At 37.5% G+C, this 20,358-nt stretch overlaps 1 protein-coding gene across 6 annotated transcripts in view; it reads right to left on the bottom strand.

The window, feature by feature from the left end:
• Window positions 1-19,938, bottom strand: part of CHIC1 (cysteine rich hydrophobic domain 1) — a 42,524-nt gene extending 22,586 nt beyond the window's left edge. Inside the window, exons 1-2 of one of the 6 annotated variants that reach the window (XM_006055624.3) lie at window positions 19,091-19,938; window positions 4,133-4,187 (exon numbers count right to left, since the gene is read on the bottom strand). In XM_006055624.3, the coding sequence (XP_006055686.1) occupies window positions 4,133-4,187; window positions 19,091-19,389 (354 nt within the window). In that variant the 5' untranslated portion in view covers window positions 19,390-19,938. The remainder of the gene's footprint in view (window positions 1-4,132; window positions 4,188-19,090) is intronic. The other 5 variants (XM_025276160.2, XM_006055622.3, XM_025276161.2 and 2 more) reach the window with 5 other exon arrangements.
• Window positions 19,939-20,358: the final 420 nt, after the last annotated feature.

The following is a 20,358-nucleotide window of genomic DNA, read 5'->3' as shown; positions in this document are numbered from 1 at the left end:
ATATACCTCATGGGGAATGGAAATTATACCTTAGAAAGAACTTCCTGCCTAGAATGCTTTGAAAAAGGAAGACAGTGAATCATATCTCTGATTAGATTTGGAGAAAAAAAGCAAGGTTTTTTTTTGCATGGAGTATCAACTGAAGGTTTGGATCAGGTAACTTAACAGCGTTAAACTCCACAGGTTTTCTACACATTCTATTCTACATAAAAGGATAATCTGCTATATTTTGAATGCAAATTTAATGGTTTTCAATTCTTTAGAGAAAAAAATGTTCTTTTTTAAAATCTAGGTACTAAGTTGCTATCTTCATTTACCTCTTAAACAGTGACATTCAGCTTCTTTTTTCCTAGTGAACCAGTGAGCAACCAAATGGAAGTTAAAACAAGGAAAATGTATTTATATATTTAGCTCTAATCTGTAATATACCATTATCAATTTTCTTTAAATTGTGTATCTAGAAACACTAATACATTTTTAAAATATGGCAAATTTTGATATACTCATATTAAATCTGTCCATTTACAAATTTAAGTACCTGTAATTAGAATTTAAATTTTGTTTAAAAAGTAAAATTTTTATATATAACTTTTATTTAAAAGTGTGTAATGTAAGCACAGATGAAAAAAAGTAAAGAATGAGGCTAAAGCCAGAAAAGAATCAATCCAAAAAGTAAAACTTGATTTTTGTTTAAAACACTGTGAATGAAATAAATTGCATGCCAAGGTATATAAAATTTGTTAAATTGCATGCCAAGGTATGTAAAATTTGTTATAAGATTTATCTGTCATTACATGCTTCTGGAAATGAATTAATAAAACCATTTCTAAAATGTGGCAATTTTCCTTTTTCCCCACCAATATTTTCCACATGTAATACATAATATTCATAGCTAGTACTCTATCACTATGGATAAATTAAAAACTAAAACATTCAAGTTTCTAAAAATGACAATTCAAATTTTTTGAAGTCATAACAGAAACATACCGAAAATAAAACTTTTACTAGAATTTCACACAATAAACTAAAATCTGCATTTTGACTTTAAAAGGAAGCCAGAATTGTCTTTGAAAAAAAAAAATCTGTATTTGAATAACAGTAAAAGTCATAAAACAGAAATAAAGGCATAGGAAATGAGAACTGGTTAACTCCCAATTTTAAACAATGTGAAAGAAATGTTTAGTTAACTGTGTGGAATCAGAGTTAATAACATTTTACTCATTTACTTCCATATAATTTGAGTATCACTAGTAATGAAGGTTAGATGGAAGCCTTTTACTTTGTAGCTGAATGGCAGGTTGTAAAGAAACATTTAATTCCTCTTAACTTTCTTAGAAAAAAGAAAGTCACATCATGAAAGTGGGGGAAAGGGTCATAATATTTTATAACAGGATGCAAAAGACTTTGCAAACAGAAGAAAATCTAAGCAAAACCCAGCAGGACTGATTTGCCTCCTTCAGTCATGGGGAACACAACCCCATCAATCACTTGTCATACTGGATCACAATAGTAAAGGTGGACTTTATGGTTTACAATTCCCAACACTGCACGCTAATTTCCTTGTAACACCATTTAACTGTTTCAAGCTGAGGGCTGAAAGCTTTTATTTCTTTTCTGAAATTCTGTGGTTCTTTCATTTTCTGGTCACCAAAATTTGTATGTATACACCTGTTTCATACATCCTATCATGATAGGACTTATCTTAGTGAAAGATGGAAACAATCTTTGCTTAATTTAATGTAAAAGATTATCTTTTTATTTATAGTAAAAGCACTAACACATAAGAAGCACAAAATTAATACTAAGCCATAGAGCTTAACAAAATGGCTTTCGAGATTTTTGGAATTCACCCTGCAATTTTGCTTAGTTTAGGCATAAAAGCTATTTAAGAATTCCATTCATGCTAGAATACTGGTTTTATAAAATGCAGATTTAATTTTCTATTTTAGCTACTGCATTTATTCATTGTGAAATATATTTACACTGCTGCTCAGTCTGGAATTCAAACTTTTTTTCTTTAGCTTTTTCCTGAAACATGTAAATTTTTTTTTCTGCTTCTTCTTCATAGTTATCAGAGATGCATTTTGATAATCCAGAATAACCTTTACATATGAAATAGTGCCTACTGGAGAAAAATAATCTCATGAAAGAGAAAATAAAGAGAAAACAAAGCCACCATATGATTTTTCAAAATCAGACTTTCAGAATTCCTTCAGTGTTTTCCATCATCAAACACTAAACTAGGATCACTGTATCATTTATGCCTCATTCAACATATGAGAAATTTTGTGCATTTAAATAATGTACACTAGAATAAATATCCAATCATTATGTGTTACAAAAATGGTCACCTGAAAAGAATGGATGTCTTTAAGAACAGTTCATATCCAGCTTAATATTCCTGGTGCTGTTGCTTAGTTGCTTCAGTTGTGTCTGACTCTGTGCGACCCTATGGACTTCAGCTTACCAGGCTCCTCTGTCCATGGGATTTGCTAGGCAAGAGTACTAGAGTGGGTTGCCATGCCCTCCTCCAGGGGACCTTTCAGACCCAGGGATCGAAACCAGGCCCAGGTTGCAGGCAGATTTTTTATCGATGAGCCACCAGGGAAGTCCAATATTCCTACTTCCCTAGTTTAAAGAACTGTACTATTCTTTGCACTGGTGGAATTTCAGTTTTTAGAAGACTTGGAAAGGTGAAGAAATATTCTGAAGATTACTTGAGCACATAAAACTGGCCAATTTCAAAGATGGAAAGATGGATAAGTCTTATACCTGGAAACTCTATTCTCTGACTTTTTCGATTATTCAGTTTTTAGAATTACTTGGAATTGTAATTCAAACTCTTTCTAACTAAACCAATATTAAAACTGGATGCAACTGCTAAGACCACACATTTGGCAGCAACAAGGGAAATATAAAGAACAAGTTTTCCATTGGAGATATCTTAACTCACATTGTCTTTAATTTTAATATTGAATTTGCCATCTTTCTACAAGCCAATTATTATTCAAGAGATTTTTTTCCCATAGCTATTTTTCCTTGGAAAAAAAATTTATCTAAAACAAATGTAAATCTGAACTGCTGCTTAAATTGGTGAATTATTCTATATGATCAGGACAGGAAGGTATAACATACTAGAAAATGAGGCCAAAATCTCAAACCAAAGGGCTCTTTGTAACCTAAAAAGATAAATGGCCACATATTTTCTAATGTTCACTTAGCCAGGGACTATCACTACTTGTTTATTACTGTCTGGAATGATTTGACATTATATATCAGGAGAGAGCACAAATTATTGGTGGGACTGAGAACAAAAAATTACTCAGAAGAACAAGGTTAAAGTAGCAAAAGCAATTAAAATGGAAAGATGTTGAGTAGAGAAAACTGGAAAAACAATCAGGATAAAACTAGGATATACTGATGAAGAATTGTCAGTAACAATCACAAACTTACACTGTGAAACTAATAAGTACCTGACAATACACTAGGTGTTCTATATATTCTCTTTTGTCTTATCAGAGCCTTTTCCTTTGGGCTTAGAAGTTAGCATTACTGTTGTAAGAGGATTTTCCAAACACTTATGAATCCTAGAAGGTCTCTGAAGATTGAACCTCAATGCTAGAAGATACTACTGAGTGTAGAGGAACCAGGAAACAAAAAGGTGGTAACAATTTATTGCAGTGAGTCTAATTATAGAAACTCAAACTGTCTAAAGTGCAGAAAATTTTGATTTTTTTTATGTACTGGTGTAACAAATCACATCACAGGATACTTTAAAATTCACAGAGTGATACAAAGTTGAACAATAATTTTGTTAACTCTAAAATCATTGGAAATTACTGATCTAAATTAAAACGATTATAGCTACCAGTGCTGAGAAAAAAAGGCAAAACTGGAAAAACTGAATAGATAAGTAAATGATAGCTGGCATCATTAGACAATGAACAAAATAACTGGTCATAGGCTAGTAGTCACGGAGACAGTTTTCAGTCACTAATGATACAGCCTAAAATTATCCTGGCCTCTTACTATTAGACTTCATTACAGTGCATCAAAGCACCTGTCATAACACTAAATCAGCCATACACCAATGCTTTTAGAATTGAAAAGTTCAATGCAAACTCTCACTTACCTTCCCTGTTAGAACTGAGGGAAATTCAGTATCAAACTTGTTGCTCAAGCCAAACCTTAAAAACAAAGAACAAAATACATTCTACCCAGCGTATTTAACTCTTTTCCTTAAAAAAGTTACAAAGCCATGCATTTTTCCTTTGATTCTGTGACCTAAAAGCATGTCCTAAAAATAATTTGATATTTATAGAAAATAAGTGTTTGACTATTAATCCAAATTAAAAGTAAAAGGAACTTAAGGAGCCAATGTTAAAGTAGGTTTCCAACAAAAGCCATGATATGAGATTAAAAAATAATACAGAAACACTGATATAGAGCTGGAAATATTGTAATTTTTGATTGAAATATTTCTATTAAAACCCATTGTAGTTGATAACTGTTGGAACTGATGGGTTGTATGAGGGAGTGGATTATACTGTTTTTTTCTACTTCTGTGGATATTTCTGGTAAAACCCATTGTAGTTGATAACTGTTGGAACTGATGGGTTGTATGTGGGAGTGGATTATACTATTTTTTTCTACTTCTGTGGATATATAAAAATTTTCCTAATAAAAATTAATGTAGCTTTTGGAACTATAGAGCTTGATAACTTATGATCAGTGACTATTCAGATAATCAAAGGTTGATCCTTATGAATGGCTTTTATGTACATGCAACCAATTTTAAGAAAACAGATCCCAGCCTCAAAAGCTCTGACTTTAAGTACACTTAACTGAAATCTGTACTATGTCAAGATGATTTTTATAAGCCTTCCTTCACCTCCTTGTTGATTTCAGTAGGAACAACAAAAGTCACTTCCTGCACGTTAGATGATATATCAGAGTGACTACAATTTATGTTAGTGTAAGCAAAAGGAAAAAAAAAACATCCAACAGTTAATAAGAACTCATTGTGAGGTAGACAATAATAGTAACAGCTATTAGTAACTATTTACCATGAGTTAGACACTGTTATAGGTAAATATATTACCTCTAAGCTTTACAACCCTGCAATAGAGGTATTGTTATCTCTGTTTTACAGAGAAGGAATCTGACAGAAAATTTTTATTTCAAAAATTAATTAAATGATTTGCCCAAAGTTATTATAGTAAGAGATTGTGCTTATTTATTTATTTTGTATTCTCTTGTGCTTAGTCGCTCAGTCGTGTCCAACTCTTTGAGACCCTGTGGACTGTAGCCCACCAGGCTCCTCTGTTCATGGGGATTCTCCAGGCAAGAATACTGGAGTGGGTTGCCATGCCCTCCTCTGAGGGATCTTCCCAACCTAGGGATGGAACCCAGGTCTCCCACATTGCAGGCAGATTCTTGACCCTCTGAGCCACCAGGGAGTAAGGACAACCAAAATTCAAATGCTAATCCTTAAATTCTTTCTGTCCTATATTAAGCTCCTGAAGAACAAAAACTATGGTTTATTTACTTTGCTATCTTCCATTATGCTTAGCAGCACAATGGAATCTAAGTGCTTAATAAAAGTTTGTTGAACAATGAGCTACTGTGTGTACTGTTTGATTCTACTGATGTATGGCATTTCGGTCTTAGGGTCATTTTATAGACATCTTAAGAATCCAATGTCCTATTAAAACTCTGTGAGAATATCATAGTCTCCTTGTATTATTTATGCTAATAGCTCCTTTACAAGGACCCAAGCGAGTCTTAAACACAAAGACTCTATACTTAGTAGCTAGCAGCAAGGAACACATCCATGCATAAATAAATTTTACTTTATATGTTTAAAATGTATTTTAAAACAAAAAATTCTAGTTTTTAAAAGAGTTGAGAAAATTAATTAGCAATTATAAAAAGACCGTAACTTCATTAAAAATATCATTACTTCTCTAGGTGTCAGTACATGTAATGAAAACATAGTATTTTCAGGATAACATCCTCATAATAACATTTTCTTTAAGTCTTTACGTAGAGGAGTACAGTCAAACTTAAAACAGTACTCTTGTACATAAATTTTTATGACAACTTTCATGTGCTGTTAGAGAAATTGATAACTCTAGTATTATTTATATATTTGCAATTGTGTACTAAGTGATCAGTAAAACAGCAAATATTTAACAGAGCAAGAAACATTTCATTTAAATAATATTTAGTTAAACAGTGGCTTTATCACTAGTCAGGAAGATGTAATTCAATTCATTATTCCACAGAATTCTTATTGTATAACAAAGAAACAGATATAGTTTTCATGAAAATAGACATGATACATTTGAAAGTAGAGTTCTATTTCCATTCTTATATCTCGTCTTTTATTTTTCAAATCCAATTTTATTTATGTATTCATTTATGACCATGCCACCTGGATGTTAGTTTGACAGGGGATCAAACCCGTACCCCCTGCAATGGAAGTGTGGAGTCCTTTTCCTTCTTGTCTTTTAGATGCAATGTTTATAATTTGTTCCTACCCCTATTAGAGATTGCCGCCATTATAGATTTTTCCAAGTTGCCATTCTTTTATCATATACCAAATACATAGAGGATATAGACATACGTGTTCCTCAAAATGTATGGAATATTTCTATTATTAAAAAAATTAGCTTTGCTATTCTCTCTTTGCATTTATCATCAGACAAATGAACTTTTTGTCTCTGTTTCCATTTCCTTAATATCCCATCCTTTAATCTTTTGAAGTTTGTCTTTTGATATTGTTATTTTACTGAAAATAATTCCTTATTTGGCAAATTTATTTAGAAAGACAAGTTCATCTTACTGCTAAGTCGCTTCAGTCGTGTCCAACCCTGTGTGGCCCCATAGATGGCAGCCCACCAGGCTCCCCCATCCCTGGGATTCTCCAGGCAAGAACACTGGAGTGGGTTGCCATTTCCTTCTCCAATGCATGAAAGTGAAAAGTGAAAGTGAAGTTGCTAGTCATGTCCGACTCTTAGCGACCCCATGGACTGCAGCCTACCAGGCTCCTCCATCCATGGGATTTTCCAGGCAAAAGAGTACTGGAGTGGGGTGCCATTGGCTTCTCCAAAGTTCATCTTATTTATTGCTAAATTCAATACCCTCTTTTCAGAACTTCCCCTCCTGACTTTGCAGTCTGTGATGCTGTTTACCACTCCCTTCTCAACACTCTCCCATTTGTTCACTCTCTCCTAACACTCTTATCTTTTCCCAAAATTTAGCTTTTAGTCATCTGCTTCTCTTTCTAAAGGAATTTTAACAGTTCATCTATTTTAATAGCTTTGAAAAATCACTTCTATTCTGATGACCATCAGATCTATATCTCCAATTCTGTATTTCCCAACATGCTCTAGACCCTCACCTCTAATTGCATACTAAAAATTTCCATTTGGAAATAATGCCTTTTGCAACAAGATGGATGAACTTAAAGGTTATTTACTAAGTGAAATAAGTCAGAAAGAGAAAGACAAATACCATATGATACCACTTATATGTGGAATCTAAAATATGACACAAACAAAATTATTTATGAAGCAGACACACAGACAGAGAGAACAGACTTATGGTTGCCAAGGGGGAGGGGAGCGAGGGAGGGATGGAGTAGGAATTTGGGGTGAGCAGATGTAAACTAACATATATAGAATGGATTAACAAGATCCTAATATATAGCACTGCTGCTGCTGCTGCTAAGTCGCTTCCATCGTGTCTGACTCTGTGTGACCCCAGAGACAGCAGCCCACCAGGCTCCCCTGTCCCTGGGATTCTCCAGGCAAGAACACTGGAGTGGGTTGCCATTTCCTTCTCAAATGAATGAAAGTGAAAAGTGAAAGCGAAGTCGCTCAGTCCTGTCTGATTCTCCGTGACCCCATGGACTGCAGCCCACCAGGCTCCTCCATCCATGGGATTTGCCAGGCAAGAGTACTGGAGTGGGGTGCCATCACCTTCTCCAAATATATAGCACAGGGGACTGTATTCAATATCCTGTGATAAACCACAGTGGAAAAGAATATGAAAAAGAATATATACATATGTAAATGAATCACTGTGCTGTACAGCAGAAATTAACACAACATTGTAAATAACTATACTTGAATACAATAAATTAAAACAACAACAAAAATAAAAACTTCCATTTGGATAGCTTTATACCTCACGTGAACACATGTAAAATTAAATGTTACCTTTTATTTGAAACTGGCTCCTTCCTTTCAAATTCTTCATCTCTTTCAATGGCGCATTGACTCTCTTTAACCTAGATCCTGGTATCGTTTTTGTACCTTTTATCTCCTACTTTTCACACCTTGCTTATATCCAAGTGGTCCCAAATACTGTTATTTGTTCCTTTGAAATCATTCTTATAACATTTATTCCTTTCCACTGCCACTGTTACATTGGCTCTTTGCTTATGAGGTTTCTCTTGCTTCCTCAGTTCAGTTCAGTTCAGTCTCTCAGTCGTGTCTGACTCTTTGCGACCCATGGACTATAGTGTGCCAGGCTTCCCTGTCCATCACCAACTTCCAGAGCCTACTCAAACTCATGTCCATCGCATCAGTGATGCCATCCAACCATCTCATCCTCTGTTATTCCCTTCTCCTCCTGCCTTCAATCTTTCCCAGCATCAGGGTCTTTTCCAATGAGTCAGTTCTTTGCATCAGGTGGCCAAAGTATTGGAGTTTCAGCTTTAGCATCCTCTTCCTGGTTTTGCTTCCTCTCCCTGGTTTAAATCCAGTGCAGTCTTTAAGGCTCAAGCCAAGTTCCAACCCTTGCTGCAAGTCTTCATGGATTTCCCTTTCTCTGAAAACTGATAGCCAATTTTAATCTGTACTATACAATTCAAAAGTATTAAAGATATTTTCCTTTATTCTTTGCTGATCCACATGAGTTTCCTAAAGGCAAATTTCCTGTTAACTTTGTAAAGTAAGACCTATACTTTGCTTTTTCTGTATTCTTCATAGTGTTTAGCTCAGTGCTCAGGTTCTCAAAAAATTCTTGCTAAATTCACATTACAAATTTTCTTCTCTAATATAAAAAGAGATTGTCTTTTCTAAAACATAAAAAGTATATTAGAAATGGTAAAGCAGGGAATTTCCAGGCAGTCCAGCATTTAGGACTTCGTGCTTTCACTGAGGAGGGCCCAAGTTCAAACCCTGGCTGGGGAACTAAGACCCCACAAGCTGTGCAGCATGGTCAAAAAAATTCAAAAAAACAGAAATGGTAAGGGAAGGTAAGGACATGGTACAGAAGTCATTTTACTTCTTAAAATAATCCATTATGGCCTACATTTATCTACTTTAAAAGGTATAAAGGTAGGCAAACTAGGGCCAATATATTCTCATGCTACTGCTAAGTCGCTTCAGTCATGTCCGACTCTGTGCGACTCCTTAGATGGCAGCCCACCAGACTCCCCCATCCCTGGGATTCTCCAGGCAAGAACACTGGAGTGGGTTGCCATTTCCTTCTCCAATGCATGAAAGTGAATAGTGAAAGTGAAGTCACTCAGTTGTGTCCTACTTTTAGCGACCCCATGGACTGCAGCCCCCAAGGCTGCTCCGTCCATGGGATTTTCCAGGCAAGAGTACTGGAGTGGGGTGCCATTGCCTTCTCCGATATAGTCTCATAATTTTGGCTAAAAGGCAGTAGCAATTGCATTCTTGCCTACCAGTGGTTTTTTTCCCTTAACTTTTACATTAGGTATTTATTAAGCACCTAAAATGAGTACTTAAATAATCTGTGACACAACATTTTACTTAGTAGTTACTAGGAAAATGTTGAAATGGCTACTGCTAAATGATGAACATCTCAGCACCATTAAGTTAATAAGATCTGTGAGCTCACAGAGGTTAGACAAACTCATCTACCCATTAGTGAGTGATCAGTGAGAGACATGAGTAAAGATGTGGAGTTTGTCAGCATTAGACAGAAGAATTTGAGAACTGCTCACATTTTCATTTTATCAGGTTCATTAAATAAAGAGCGTATTATGTGTTTGAAGCTGACCCAGCTGGTGGTTCTTAATGATTGTATTTGTCAAGTGTCTGCAATGTCCCAAATTTTAATTTCTTGGACAATTCTTTGCAGTAAAGGAAATTGAGGCAAAGAAATGTGGGTCCTCTAGTTGCTCTTCTGCTTTTCTTCCTCTTTACACCTTGCACTGTCTTTAATTCTTTTGAAAATGGCTGTACATCAGCCTCTGAAAATCCTGCACAAATTTTAAGTTTATATGTTAAGTTGTTTAAGAAAACAGATAAAATGTATTAAAATTCTGCCAAAGAAAAACACATTTCACTAGAAAACTTTGCATTTATAGTAACACTGTTTCTGAACCATGTGCATTGAATTCTATTTACTACACCAAGAAAAAGGAAAGTCTATGACATACGATTAAAAGATATTTTGAAAAATTAAATTTCTTTAATCTTCCATATGGAAATATGTCTTGCTGCTTTGTAAAATGACAAATTACTATAGCTTCAGTATTTTCAAAGCCTAAAATCTTATAAAATATTTACCTTATACAAACACAAATTAACAATGCTTCACTGTTATTTCTCAAAGACAGCTGTTTACAGAAAAGGCAACATTTGCAGTGCTATTTAACTTTTTGCAGAAATGCACTGTTTGACAAATTTGGCTATCTTTTTAAATTCTATATGTAATAACTTCAGCTTTTTTAGATTAATTTTAATGAGAATTTTATATATCTGAACATTGATAAACTCTCATCTCTACTACTATATACCTCTACTATAGAGGAACCAGAGATCAAATTGCCAACATCTGCTGGATCATGGAAAAAGCAAGAGAGTTCCAGAAAAACATCTATTTATGCTTTATTGACTATGCAAAAGCCTTTGACTGTGTGGATCATAATAAACTGTGGAAAATTCTGAAAGAGATGGGAATACCAGACCACCTGATCTGCCTCTTGAGAAATCTGTATGCAGGTCAGGAAGCAACAGGTAGAACTGGACATGGAACAACAGACTGGTTCCAAATAGGAAAAGGAGTACGTCAAGGCTGTATATTGTCACCCTGTTTATTTAACTTATATGCAGAGTACATCATGAGAAACACTGGACTGGAAGAAACACAAGCTGGAATCAAGACTGCCGGGAGAAATATCAATAACCTCAGATATGCAGATGACACCACCCTTATGGCAGAAAGTGAAGAGGAACTAAAAAGCCTCTTGATGAAAGTGAAAGTGGAGAGTGAAAAAGTTGGCTTAAAGCTCAACATTCAGAAAACTAAGATCATGGCATCCGGTCCCATCACTTCATGGGAAATAGATGGGGAAACAGTGGAAACAGTGTCAGACTTTATTTTTCTGGGCTCCAAAATCACTGCAGATGGTGACTGCAGCCATGAAATTAAAAGACGCTTACTCCTTGGAAGGAAAATTATGACCAACCTAGATAGCATATTCAAAAGCAGAGACATTACTTTGCCAACAAAGGTTCGTCTAGTCAAGGCTATGGTTTTTCCTGTGGTCATGTATGGATGTGAGAGTTGGACTGTGAAGAAGGCTGAGCACCGAAGAATTGATGCTTTTGAACTGTGGTGTTGGAGAAGACTCTTGAGAGTCCCTTGGACTGCAAGGAGATCCAACCAGTCCATTCTGAAGGAGATCAGCCCTGGGATTTCTTTGGTAGGAATGATGCTAAAGCTGAAACTCCAGTAGTTTGGCCACCTCATGCGAAGAGTTGACTCATTGGAAAAGACTCTGATGCTGGGAGGGATTGGGGGCAAGAGGAGAAGGGGACGACAGAGGATGAGATGGCTGGATGGCATCACTGACTTGATGGACTTGAATCTCAGTGAACTCCGGGAGTTGGTGATGGACAGGGAGGCCTGGCGTGCTGCGATTCATGGGGTCGCAAAGAGTCAGACACGACTGAGCGACTGATCTGATCTGATAGAGGGTAAATAATTATATATTTTAAGAAAAATAAGGAGTTTAATAATAACTAAAAATAAGAAAATAATCTCATGAGATAAAATTTTTCTTGTATTTCAATACACTGGATCCAAATATTTACCCTAAAAATATCAAGAAGAAAAATCATAGCTATTAAGCTATATCACTCAGATGTACAGTGTTTTTGAAACAACACTTACAAGAGACATTTCATTATTTCTGTTTTCAAAAACCTTAAATCTGTGGGAGCTAATTTAACCATGTATGTATTTTTATTTGGAAAAAGATCATTAAATATCCATTTATGATCATCATCATCTCAGATTCAGAACTACAATTATTATGGTTAGGTTATTCGACTTCCCCAAAATTATAACTCATTGATAAGGTATTAAATAACTCTTGTTAAATATATTTAATATTAATTAGAGACTAAATATCTCTTCAAGAAAATTAGAGATACCAAGGGAACATTTCGTGCAAAGATGGGTACAATAAAGGACAGAAATGTATGGACCTAAAAGAAGCAGAAGATATTAAGAAGAGGTGGCAAGAATACACAGAAGAACTATACAAAAAAGATCGTAATGACCCAGATAACCACGATGGTGTGATCATTCACCTAGAACCAGACAGCCTGGAGTGAGCGGTCAAGTGGGCCTTAGGAAGCATCACTACGAACAAAGCTAGTGGAGATGATGGAATTTCAGCTGAGCTATTTCAAACCCTAAAAAGACGATGCTGTGAAAGTGCTGCACTCAATATGCCAGCAAATTTGGAAAACTCAGCAGTGGCCACAGGACTGGAAAAGTCAGTTTTCATTCCATTCCCAAAGAAAGGCAATGCCAAAGAATGTTCAAACTACCGCACAATTGCACTCATCATACATGCTAGCAAAGTAATGGTCAAAATTCTCCAAGTTAGACTTCAACAGTACATGAACTGAGAACTTCCAGATGTTCAAGCTGGATTTAGAAAAGGCAGAGGAACCAGAGATCAAATTGTCAATATCTGTTGGATCATAGAAAAACTAAGAGAATTCCAGAAAAACATCTACTTCTGCTTCATTGACTATGCTAAAACCTTTGACTACATGGATAACAACAAACTGTGGCTGCTAAGTCACTTCAGTCGTGTCTGACTCTGTGCAACCCCATAGATGGCAGCCCACCAGGCTCCCCCGTCCCTGAGATTCTCCAGGCAAGAACACTGGAGTGGGTTGCCATTTCCTTCTCCAATGCATGAAAGTGAAAAGTGAAAGTGAAGTTGCTCAGTCGTGTCCGACTCTTAGCGACCCCATGGACTGTGGCCCACCGGGCTCCTCCATCCATGGGATTTTCCAGGCAAGAGTGCTGGAGTGGGGTGCCATTGCCTTCTCCAACAAACTGTGGAAAATTCTTAAAGAGATGGGACTACCAGGCTACCTTACCTGCCTCCTGAGAAATCTGTATCATGTCAAGAAGCAACAGTTAGAAACGGACATGGAACAATGGACTGGTTACAAATTGGGAAAGGAGTATGTCAAGGCCGTATATTGGTACCCTGCTTATTTAACTTAAATGCAGAGTACATCATGAGAAACGCTGGACTGGAAGAAACACATGCTGGAATCAAGATTGCTGGGAGAAATATCTATAACCTCAGAAATGCAGATGACACCACCCTTATGGCAGAAAGTGAAGAGGAACTAAAAAGCCTCTTGATGAAAGTGAAAGTGGAGAGTGAAAAAGCTGGCTTAAAACTCAACATTCAAAAAACAAAGCTCATGGCATCCGGTCCCATCACTTCATGGCAAATAGATGGGGAAACAATGGGAACAGTGACAGATTTTATTTTCTTGGGCTCCAAAATCACTGCAGATGGTGACTGCAGCCATGAAATTAAAAGACGCTTGCTCCTTGGAAGAAAAGCTATGAGCAACCTAGACAGCATATTAAAATGCAGAGACATTACTTTGCTGACAAAGGTCCATGTAGTCAAAGCTATGGTTTTTCCAGTAGTCATGTATGTATGTGAGAGTTGAACCATAAAGAAAACTGAGTGCCAAAGAATTGATGCTTTTGAAATGTGGTGTTGGAGAAGATTCTTGAGAGTCTCTTGGACTACAAGGAGATCAAATCAGTCAATCCTAAAGGGAATCAGTCCTGAATATTCATTGGAAGGACTGATGCTGAAGCTGAAGCTCCAATATTATGGCGCACCTGATGTGAAGAACTGACTCACTGGAAAAGACCCTGATGCTGGGAAACATTGAGGGCAGGAGGAGAAGGGGCCAACAGAGAATGAGATGGCTGGATGGCATCACCAACTCTATGGACATGACTTTGAGCAAGCTTCGGGAGTTGGTGATGGACAGGGAAGCCTGGTGTGCTGCAGTCCATGGGGTTACTAAGAGTTGGACACAACTGAGTGACTCAACTGACTGACTGATCTTATTAAAATAAGAAAACCAATGTGTAAAGGTGATATAAGTAGACAGGGTTTTCGGACACATAGAGTCTTGCTCAACAAAGCTTTCAGAGGTAAGGCCATGCCATACCCTTCCCCTGCACTTCCCAATCTGGTAGTATTTTTGTATTTATGCTCAGAAACATAACTACTCTCCAGAGGATGATTCTACAGCACACACTTGTTGAGGCCCTATAATACAGCACACACTATGGTGGGCATATTGAGTTTTACTAAAAGAACTAATATTTATTCAACTCACTTTTACTGTCTACTTCAGGGAAGGCACTGTGGTAGGCACTGAAAATTCAGAGGGAACCAGTGATTATCCTGCCATTTCAACTTCCAGTTTAGCAGGGGCAGAGAAGACTTACAGGAAGTGACCACATATGGGGTAAGAATGGTGGGTGGTGGAATTCTAGATGAAGGCCCCAGCTTGAGCAGAGGCAAAGAGATAAGAAATAGCATGCTATGAATAAGAAAATACAAGCAGTAAAGGGAAATGTCAGGAGATCAGGTTGATGGATACGCAGGTTCTAGTCATATATTCCATGCTTTAAAGCTTAGACTTTATCCTACAGATGAAGAGAAAATGACAGAAGTCTTAAACAGGAAAGTGGTGTCTCCATTTAGCAGCAGACTGAGGGACGACTCGATGCACATGAGTTTGGGTGAACTCCAGGAGTTGGTGATGGACAGGGAGGCCTGGCGTGCTGCAATTCATGAGGTCGCAAAGAGTCAGACATGACTGAGTGACTGAACTGAACTGAGGGATGGATGTGAAGGTGATTAGGATGAAGACAAGATGATGAGTAGAGTGGTGAAAGGGGCTTGAATCAGGGAAGTAAGTGGTGGTAGGGAGGAAAAGAAGAAAAATTTAAGCCATATATTGTTTATACTCACTGATTTCTTAGATGTGAGAAGACTGAATGGGGAAGACGAACCACTCGCCAGAGTTAACTGGGTTGGAGAACTCAGAAATAGAAGGAATTTTTTGAGGGGTTGGGATGGGGGTGTGAGGATATGTTGTAGGAGAGGGGAGGATGAGTTCTGTTTTGAATACATTGAATTTAAGATTTCAGTGACTCATTAGGTGAGGAAGCCCAGATAAGAGTCTTAGCAGAGTCTGGTATAGCAATACATATTTGGGAGACATCAGATAACTGAAACCATGGGAATCAAGATGAGGCCACCTATCTAGAGTAAGGAATGAGAATAGTGGGATGAGAACAAAACTCTGGAGATCACTGGTATTCAAGGAGCAAAGGAGGAAGAAAAACCCATGAATGAGACAGTTCAGGAATAACCAGAAAAATATAAGGAAACCAGGGAGAGTAAAGTGGCCAAGAAATTCCTAGGTTTGTTTGGCTGGTAAAATGTTTTGTTTTTTAACAGAATTTGAAACCCTTTAGGCAAAACACATACCTTCTAGTTCAACTAAGGCCCATCATTACTTAAGCTGCACCATTTTCTGTGACCTGTCTTGCCTCTGAAGGCCTGTGTGTTTGTGACCCCTGGAGTAAAAGCCTCTAAGACAGAGTCATTATAAGTCTCATATGCAATAGAGAGGACCAGAAAGATAGAAAATGGAAGATGCCCATTAATTTAGCAACAGGAAGGTCATGATGATCTTATTGATGCCAGTTTGTCTGAGGTCATGGTGGCAAAATCCAGGTAACAGAAGGGTGAAGAGGAAATAGACATGGTGAATGTAGCTACTCTTAAGAAATCTGGAGAAAGAAAAGAGATTAGACAGTAGCTAACGGGGAACATAGGTCTAAGAAGGCTATTTTATTTTTAAAGAATTAGATTCTGAATACAGTTATAGGCTGAGCTAATAGAGGCCAAGTGAGGTAATAGTATATAGAGAGGGGCTGCCTGGAAGGAGGTTGCAAAAGGTTTTGGAAGGCATCAGTGGAGGGGTGAGCTCTGAACAAGTGGAGGGACTCCTTGACCTCTGAAAGTGGAGAAGGAAAGCATAAAATTCAAACCTAATTAAGATCCAATGCAGGTTTTTCAGCAGGAAAGTGACATTTTAAACTGTGTTTTAAGAAAATTAGTTTGGCATAAGCATCCAGATGGATTGGAGTGGGAAGAGGCAGCAGACTGTGGCTGCAATTCAAGTAGAAGATGATGGTGACCCAAACTAGCAAGGTGCCAGTAGAAATGGAGAAAAATGAATAATCTAATAGACATTTTAAAAGGCATGAAGACATAATTCTGGGACAGGCTGGCAATGGACAATTGAAGGAGACGGAAGAGTTAAAAATGACTCAATGACTTGAAATATTACCTGGGAAGATTGGAATGGTAGTATCAGAGTCAGAAATGGGGCAACTGGAATACAGACAATGTAAGGAGAGAAAATATTAGGTTTAAGATATACTGAATCTGAAGTGATGGTTCTCAGATCTTAAACTTTGAAAGGAAACAACATCCTCTAAAGAACAAGTGACTACACAAACAATGAAAAAAATAAGGATGGGAGAGAATAAGAAATATTTCATTCAGATAGGGCAACTAATACCCCTATGTCAGAAAAAATTAAACAAAGGCTGATATATTAGACATTTCAAAATTAAATTAACTATTTCCTAAGGACTTTACTTGATCTGTTGTAAGGAAGATTTTGCTATCATAGAAAGACCAGTTTCTCAGATCCAGTAAAACTTTCTCCTAAACATTCAACCTTTTTTTTTTTTCTCCAAATCTCAGACATTTAACATCAAATGTTCTTTCTAGGTCAGAGAACATGTACAACTAAATACTTTTCCAAACTATGTACATTGGTTAGCAATTCAAGTACTGGTTTGCTGCTTTTCAGGTTTTACCTTCAATTAATGCCAACAGTTACTAAGAACACCACTATTTCACGCTCTTTATTCCATAATTATTAAGCTAGGAGGGACATTACACTTATCAAAAGGGCCTGAGCATGGCAAGTGTCATGGCAAGTGCTTTTAATTGAAAATAGATCTATAAGTTGTGTGAAGAGTAAAATGAAACCACAAATAAGTTTTGGAGAACTTAAATTCTGTTTTCTTGCTTGTTCTTTGTTTTCTGAATTTTAGAAAATAATGAGGGGAAGGAGTGTTGGAATATAAAATTACAGACTAGAATAAAAAGTATTTTTCTGTTTAGTCATGTGAAATAATCTGCATGAAAATAAACTTTGGTGCCAGAATCATAATCAATTTGAGTAATAGATTGTCTCCATAGTGATGAAAGGAATCTAAGTAAAACTGTAGTAAGCTGGCATCTGAACATTGTAGACTATCTGCAAAATTCTTGAACCAAGAAAAATTGTGTTAAACTTGCCTAACCAAATGGCAGATCTAAAAATCTCCTCACATTCTTCCACAATTTCAAAATCTTTCTTGCAAAATCTTTTCATGCAAAGATCACAAAAGTATATTACAATCAAGATACTCAACATGTTAAAATTAAAAGCTAACATGATGGGGGGAGGTGGTGCATATTACATGATTTCAGATAATATGGACTCAATTGAAAGTCAATGTGGTAGGTGAGCCATTATCAAAATTATAGGCAGCATGACTTAATAGGAAAAAATAGTCCTGTTTTTTAAATGCAGTAAATGACAGCATATTTAAGATGATGAACATGATATAATACTCAAACTTTCAAGTATTTACAGTCCATTGCATTACACAAAAATGAGAAAGCACTCTTCAAAGCCCAGAAAACCACTACATTTTTCTTTGGCTTTGCAACTACTATGCTATGAGGGCCCTCTCCCTTTTATTTTCTCAAATATGATCCAAGATTTCAATTTTTAAAAACTCTGCATAAGTTTTCAAAAAATCATTCTCAGCTCCTAGGGGATTGATGGCCATACATAATTAATGTTTGCATATTTACTATTTGCACATACAAAATCTCCTGAAGGTATCTTAAATTATCTCAGAGGTGAAAGAGTTTAGAAACCATCTAACTCCAAACCCCTCATTTTATGGATAGAGATACTACGCCCCAGAAATAGGAAGTAACCTGACCAAGGTCACAGGGCCAGTAAGAAGTAAAGCTGGGACTAACATACAAGAGCCCTCACTCTCAATCTATTGCTCTTTCAACGTTTCATAGCTGCCTCTCAACCTGAACATCTAATTGTGTGATATTCAAGGAATGTCAGAGTGATCAATACATAGAAAGGATTATTGTATTCATTTACATAAGAATTAAACAGAAGAATGGATGCAAATGTAGGTGAGTGGATATTCTATAACGTTATTCACAAAATATATCCTGTTTCTGTTTTGAAGAGTCCAAGCCTCGGTCTTGTCACTTGTTACAGCAGTCACCGTTTTCCACTAGACACCAATCTTAACAGCAAAGAATCCGCTGGTACATCCTGCAGTTTAGACTATTCTCGCCAGCATACACAGAAGCAAGGAGACTCACCTCTACTCCAATCCCTCTGGCTCCGAACCCCAGACTTCCCTGTCTTATACTCACTCTTTACCTGGTGTTGGTGCATCGTATTTGCATTCTCCTCACTTCCTTTACACCTATCTCCCTCAGTTTCTCCATTTAGACCAGGTGTCCTTTTCTAACTGTATGCCTCAGTCACCCTCCCCCACACCACACGCCCCTCGATCGCCTTATTCCTCTGTCGCCAAATCTCAGCCTTTTCAAACCCCATAGCTCCCTCTGGCTTACACAGTGATGTGGCCGGCGCCCCGCACCAATACAGGGTCGGGGGCATATCTCCGTAGATGCTCTTCGCTCACTACCCGAGGCGGGGGCGGCGTTTCCTCCACCTGCTCCTCTTCTTCCTCCTCCTCCTCTTCGTTTTCTTCTTCCTCCTCCTCCTCATCTTCCTCGTCATCGTCAGGCCCTGATACCGACGACGACGACGACGGCGACGACGACGACGACGTTGCCGCTTCTTCTTCCTCCTCCTCCTCCAGTTCCGAGATGGTATCGAACTCCGCCATGTTGGGCAGCAAGATGCTCATCACGTGACCTCTCTATCGCCGCCACCCTCACGGAGAAGAGTGTGAACCTGCTGAGGTGCAGAAAGAGGAGGGAGAACTTAATGCAGGCAAACAGGAGGGGTGTAGGGACTGGATTTAAGGAGATGCGCCTGCGTGGTGGGGTGGACGTGGGGGTGGCGGGGGGAGGCGAGGGCACAAGGGAGAGAGGAGCAAAATCAGTGTACGCTTGCGCGGCTCCAAGGGAAAAGGGACGTTAGAGGTGAACTCCAGGGAATTATCGAGGTCCGGTATGCGGGTGCTGCTCTTAATACTGCTGTTTGGGCTTCTGCTGCTTGTCTCCCAGGGATGTATCTTCTGATTTTACTTCCTACTAATTAATAATGGTATTATTACCCGATTTGCCTCCAGTGCAAAGAAAGGATATTCTATAAAAGTGAGGTTAGAACTTTGCATCATATATCTTAAAATATTCACCAATCCCTTACACTTGTTCAGCATTACAGTTTAAAAGACTTGCTGCAGAACTTTGCCACACCCTGGGAGGCATTTTTATTAACATTTTACTGAAGGGGAAACTTTCTATTACTTCTTCTACTATGTAATACTTATGGAGGACTTACTAAGTGTCAGGGACTGTGCTAAGTGCTCTGTGTACATGTCTCATTTAATACTAAACAACCCTATGAAATATGTACCATGATGATTTCATTTTACGCATGGGAAACCTAGATGCAGAGAGAAGTAACTTGCCCAATGCTTCTGATTCCAGAAGCCCAGCACTCTTAACTAAAGGGCTATACTTCCTAAAGTTGTTTGGAAGAGCTTCATAGAGCGGTGCCTTTTGGGCGTCTTGAAAGATGTTTGAATTTTGACATTTATTTTTTCTTTTTCCGCGGGGAGGAGGGAAATGGGGGGAGTAAAGGGAGCGTTCCAACCCAAGGAAACATCGATAAACATCATCCATTTTCCAGACATTGGGCTAGACTCTAA

The sequence above is a fragment of the Bubalus bubalis genome, chromosome X (genome assembly GCF_019923935.1).
Source record: "Bubalus bubalis isolate 160015118507 breed Murrah chromosome X, NDDB_SH_1, whole genome shotgun sequence".
In the NCBI taxonomy this organism is placed as follows: Eukaryota; Metazoa; Chordata; class Mammalia; order Artiodactyla; family Bovidae; genus Bubalus; species Bubalus bubalis.
This window is presented reverse-complemented; position numbering and strand designations above follow the sequence as displayed.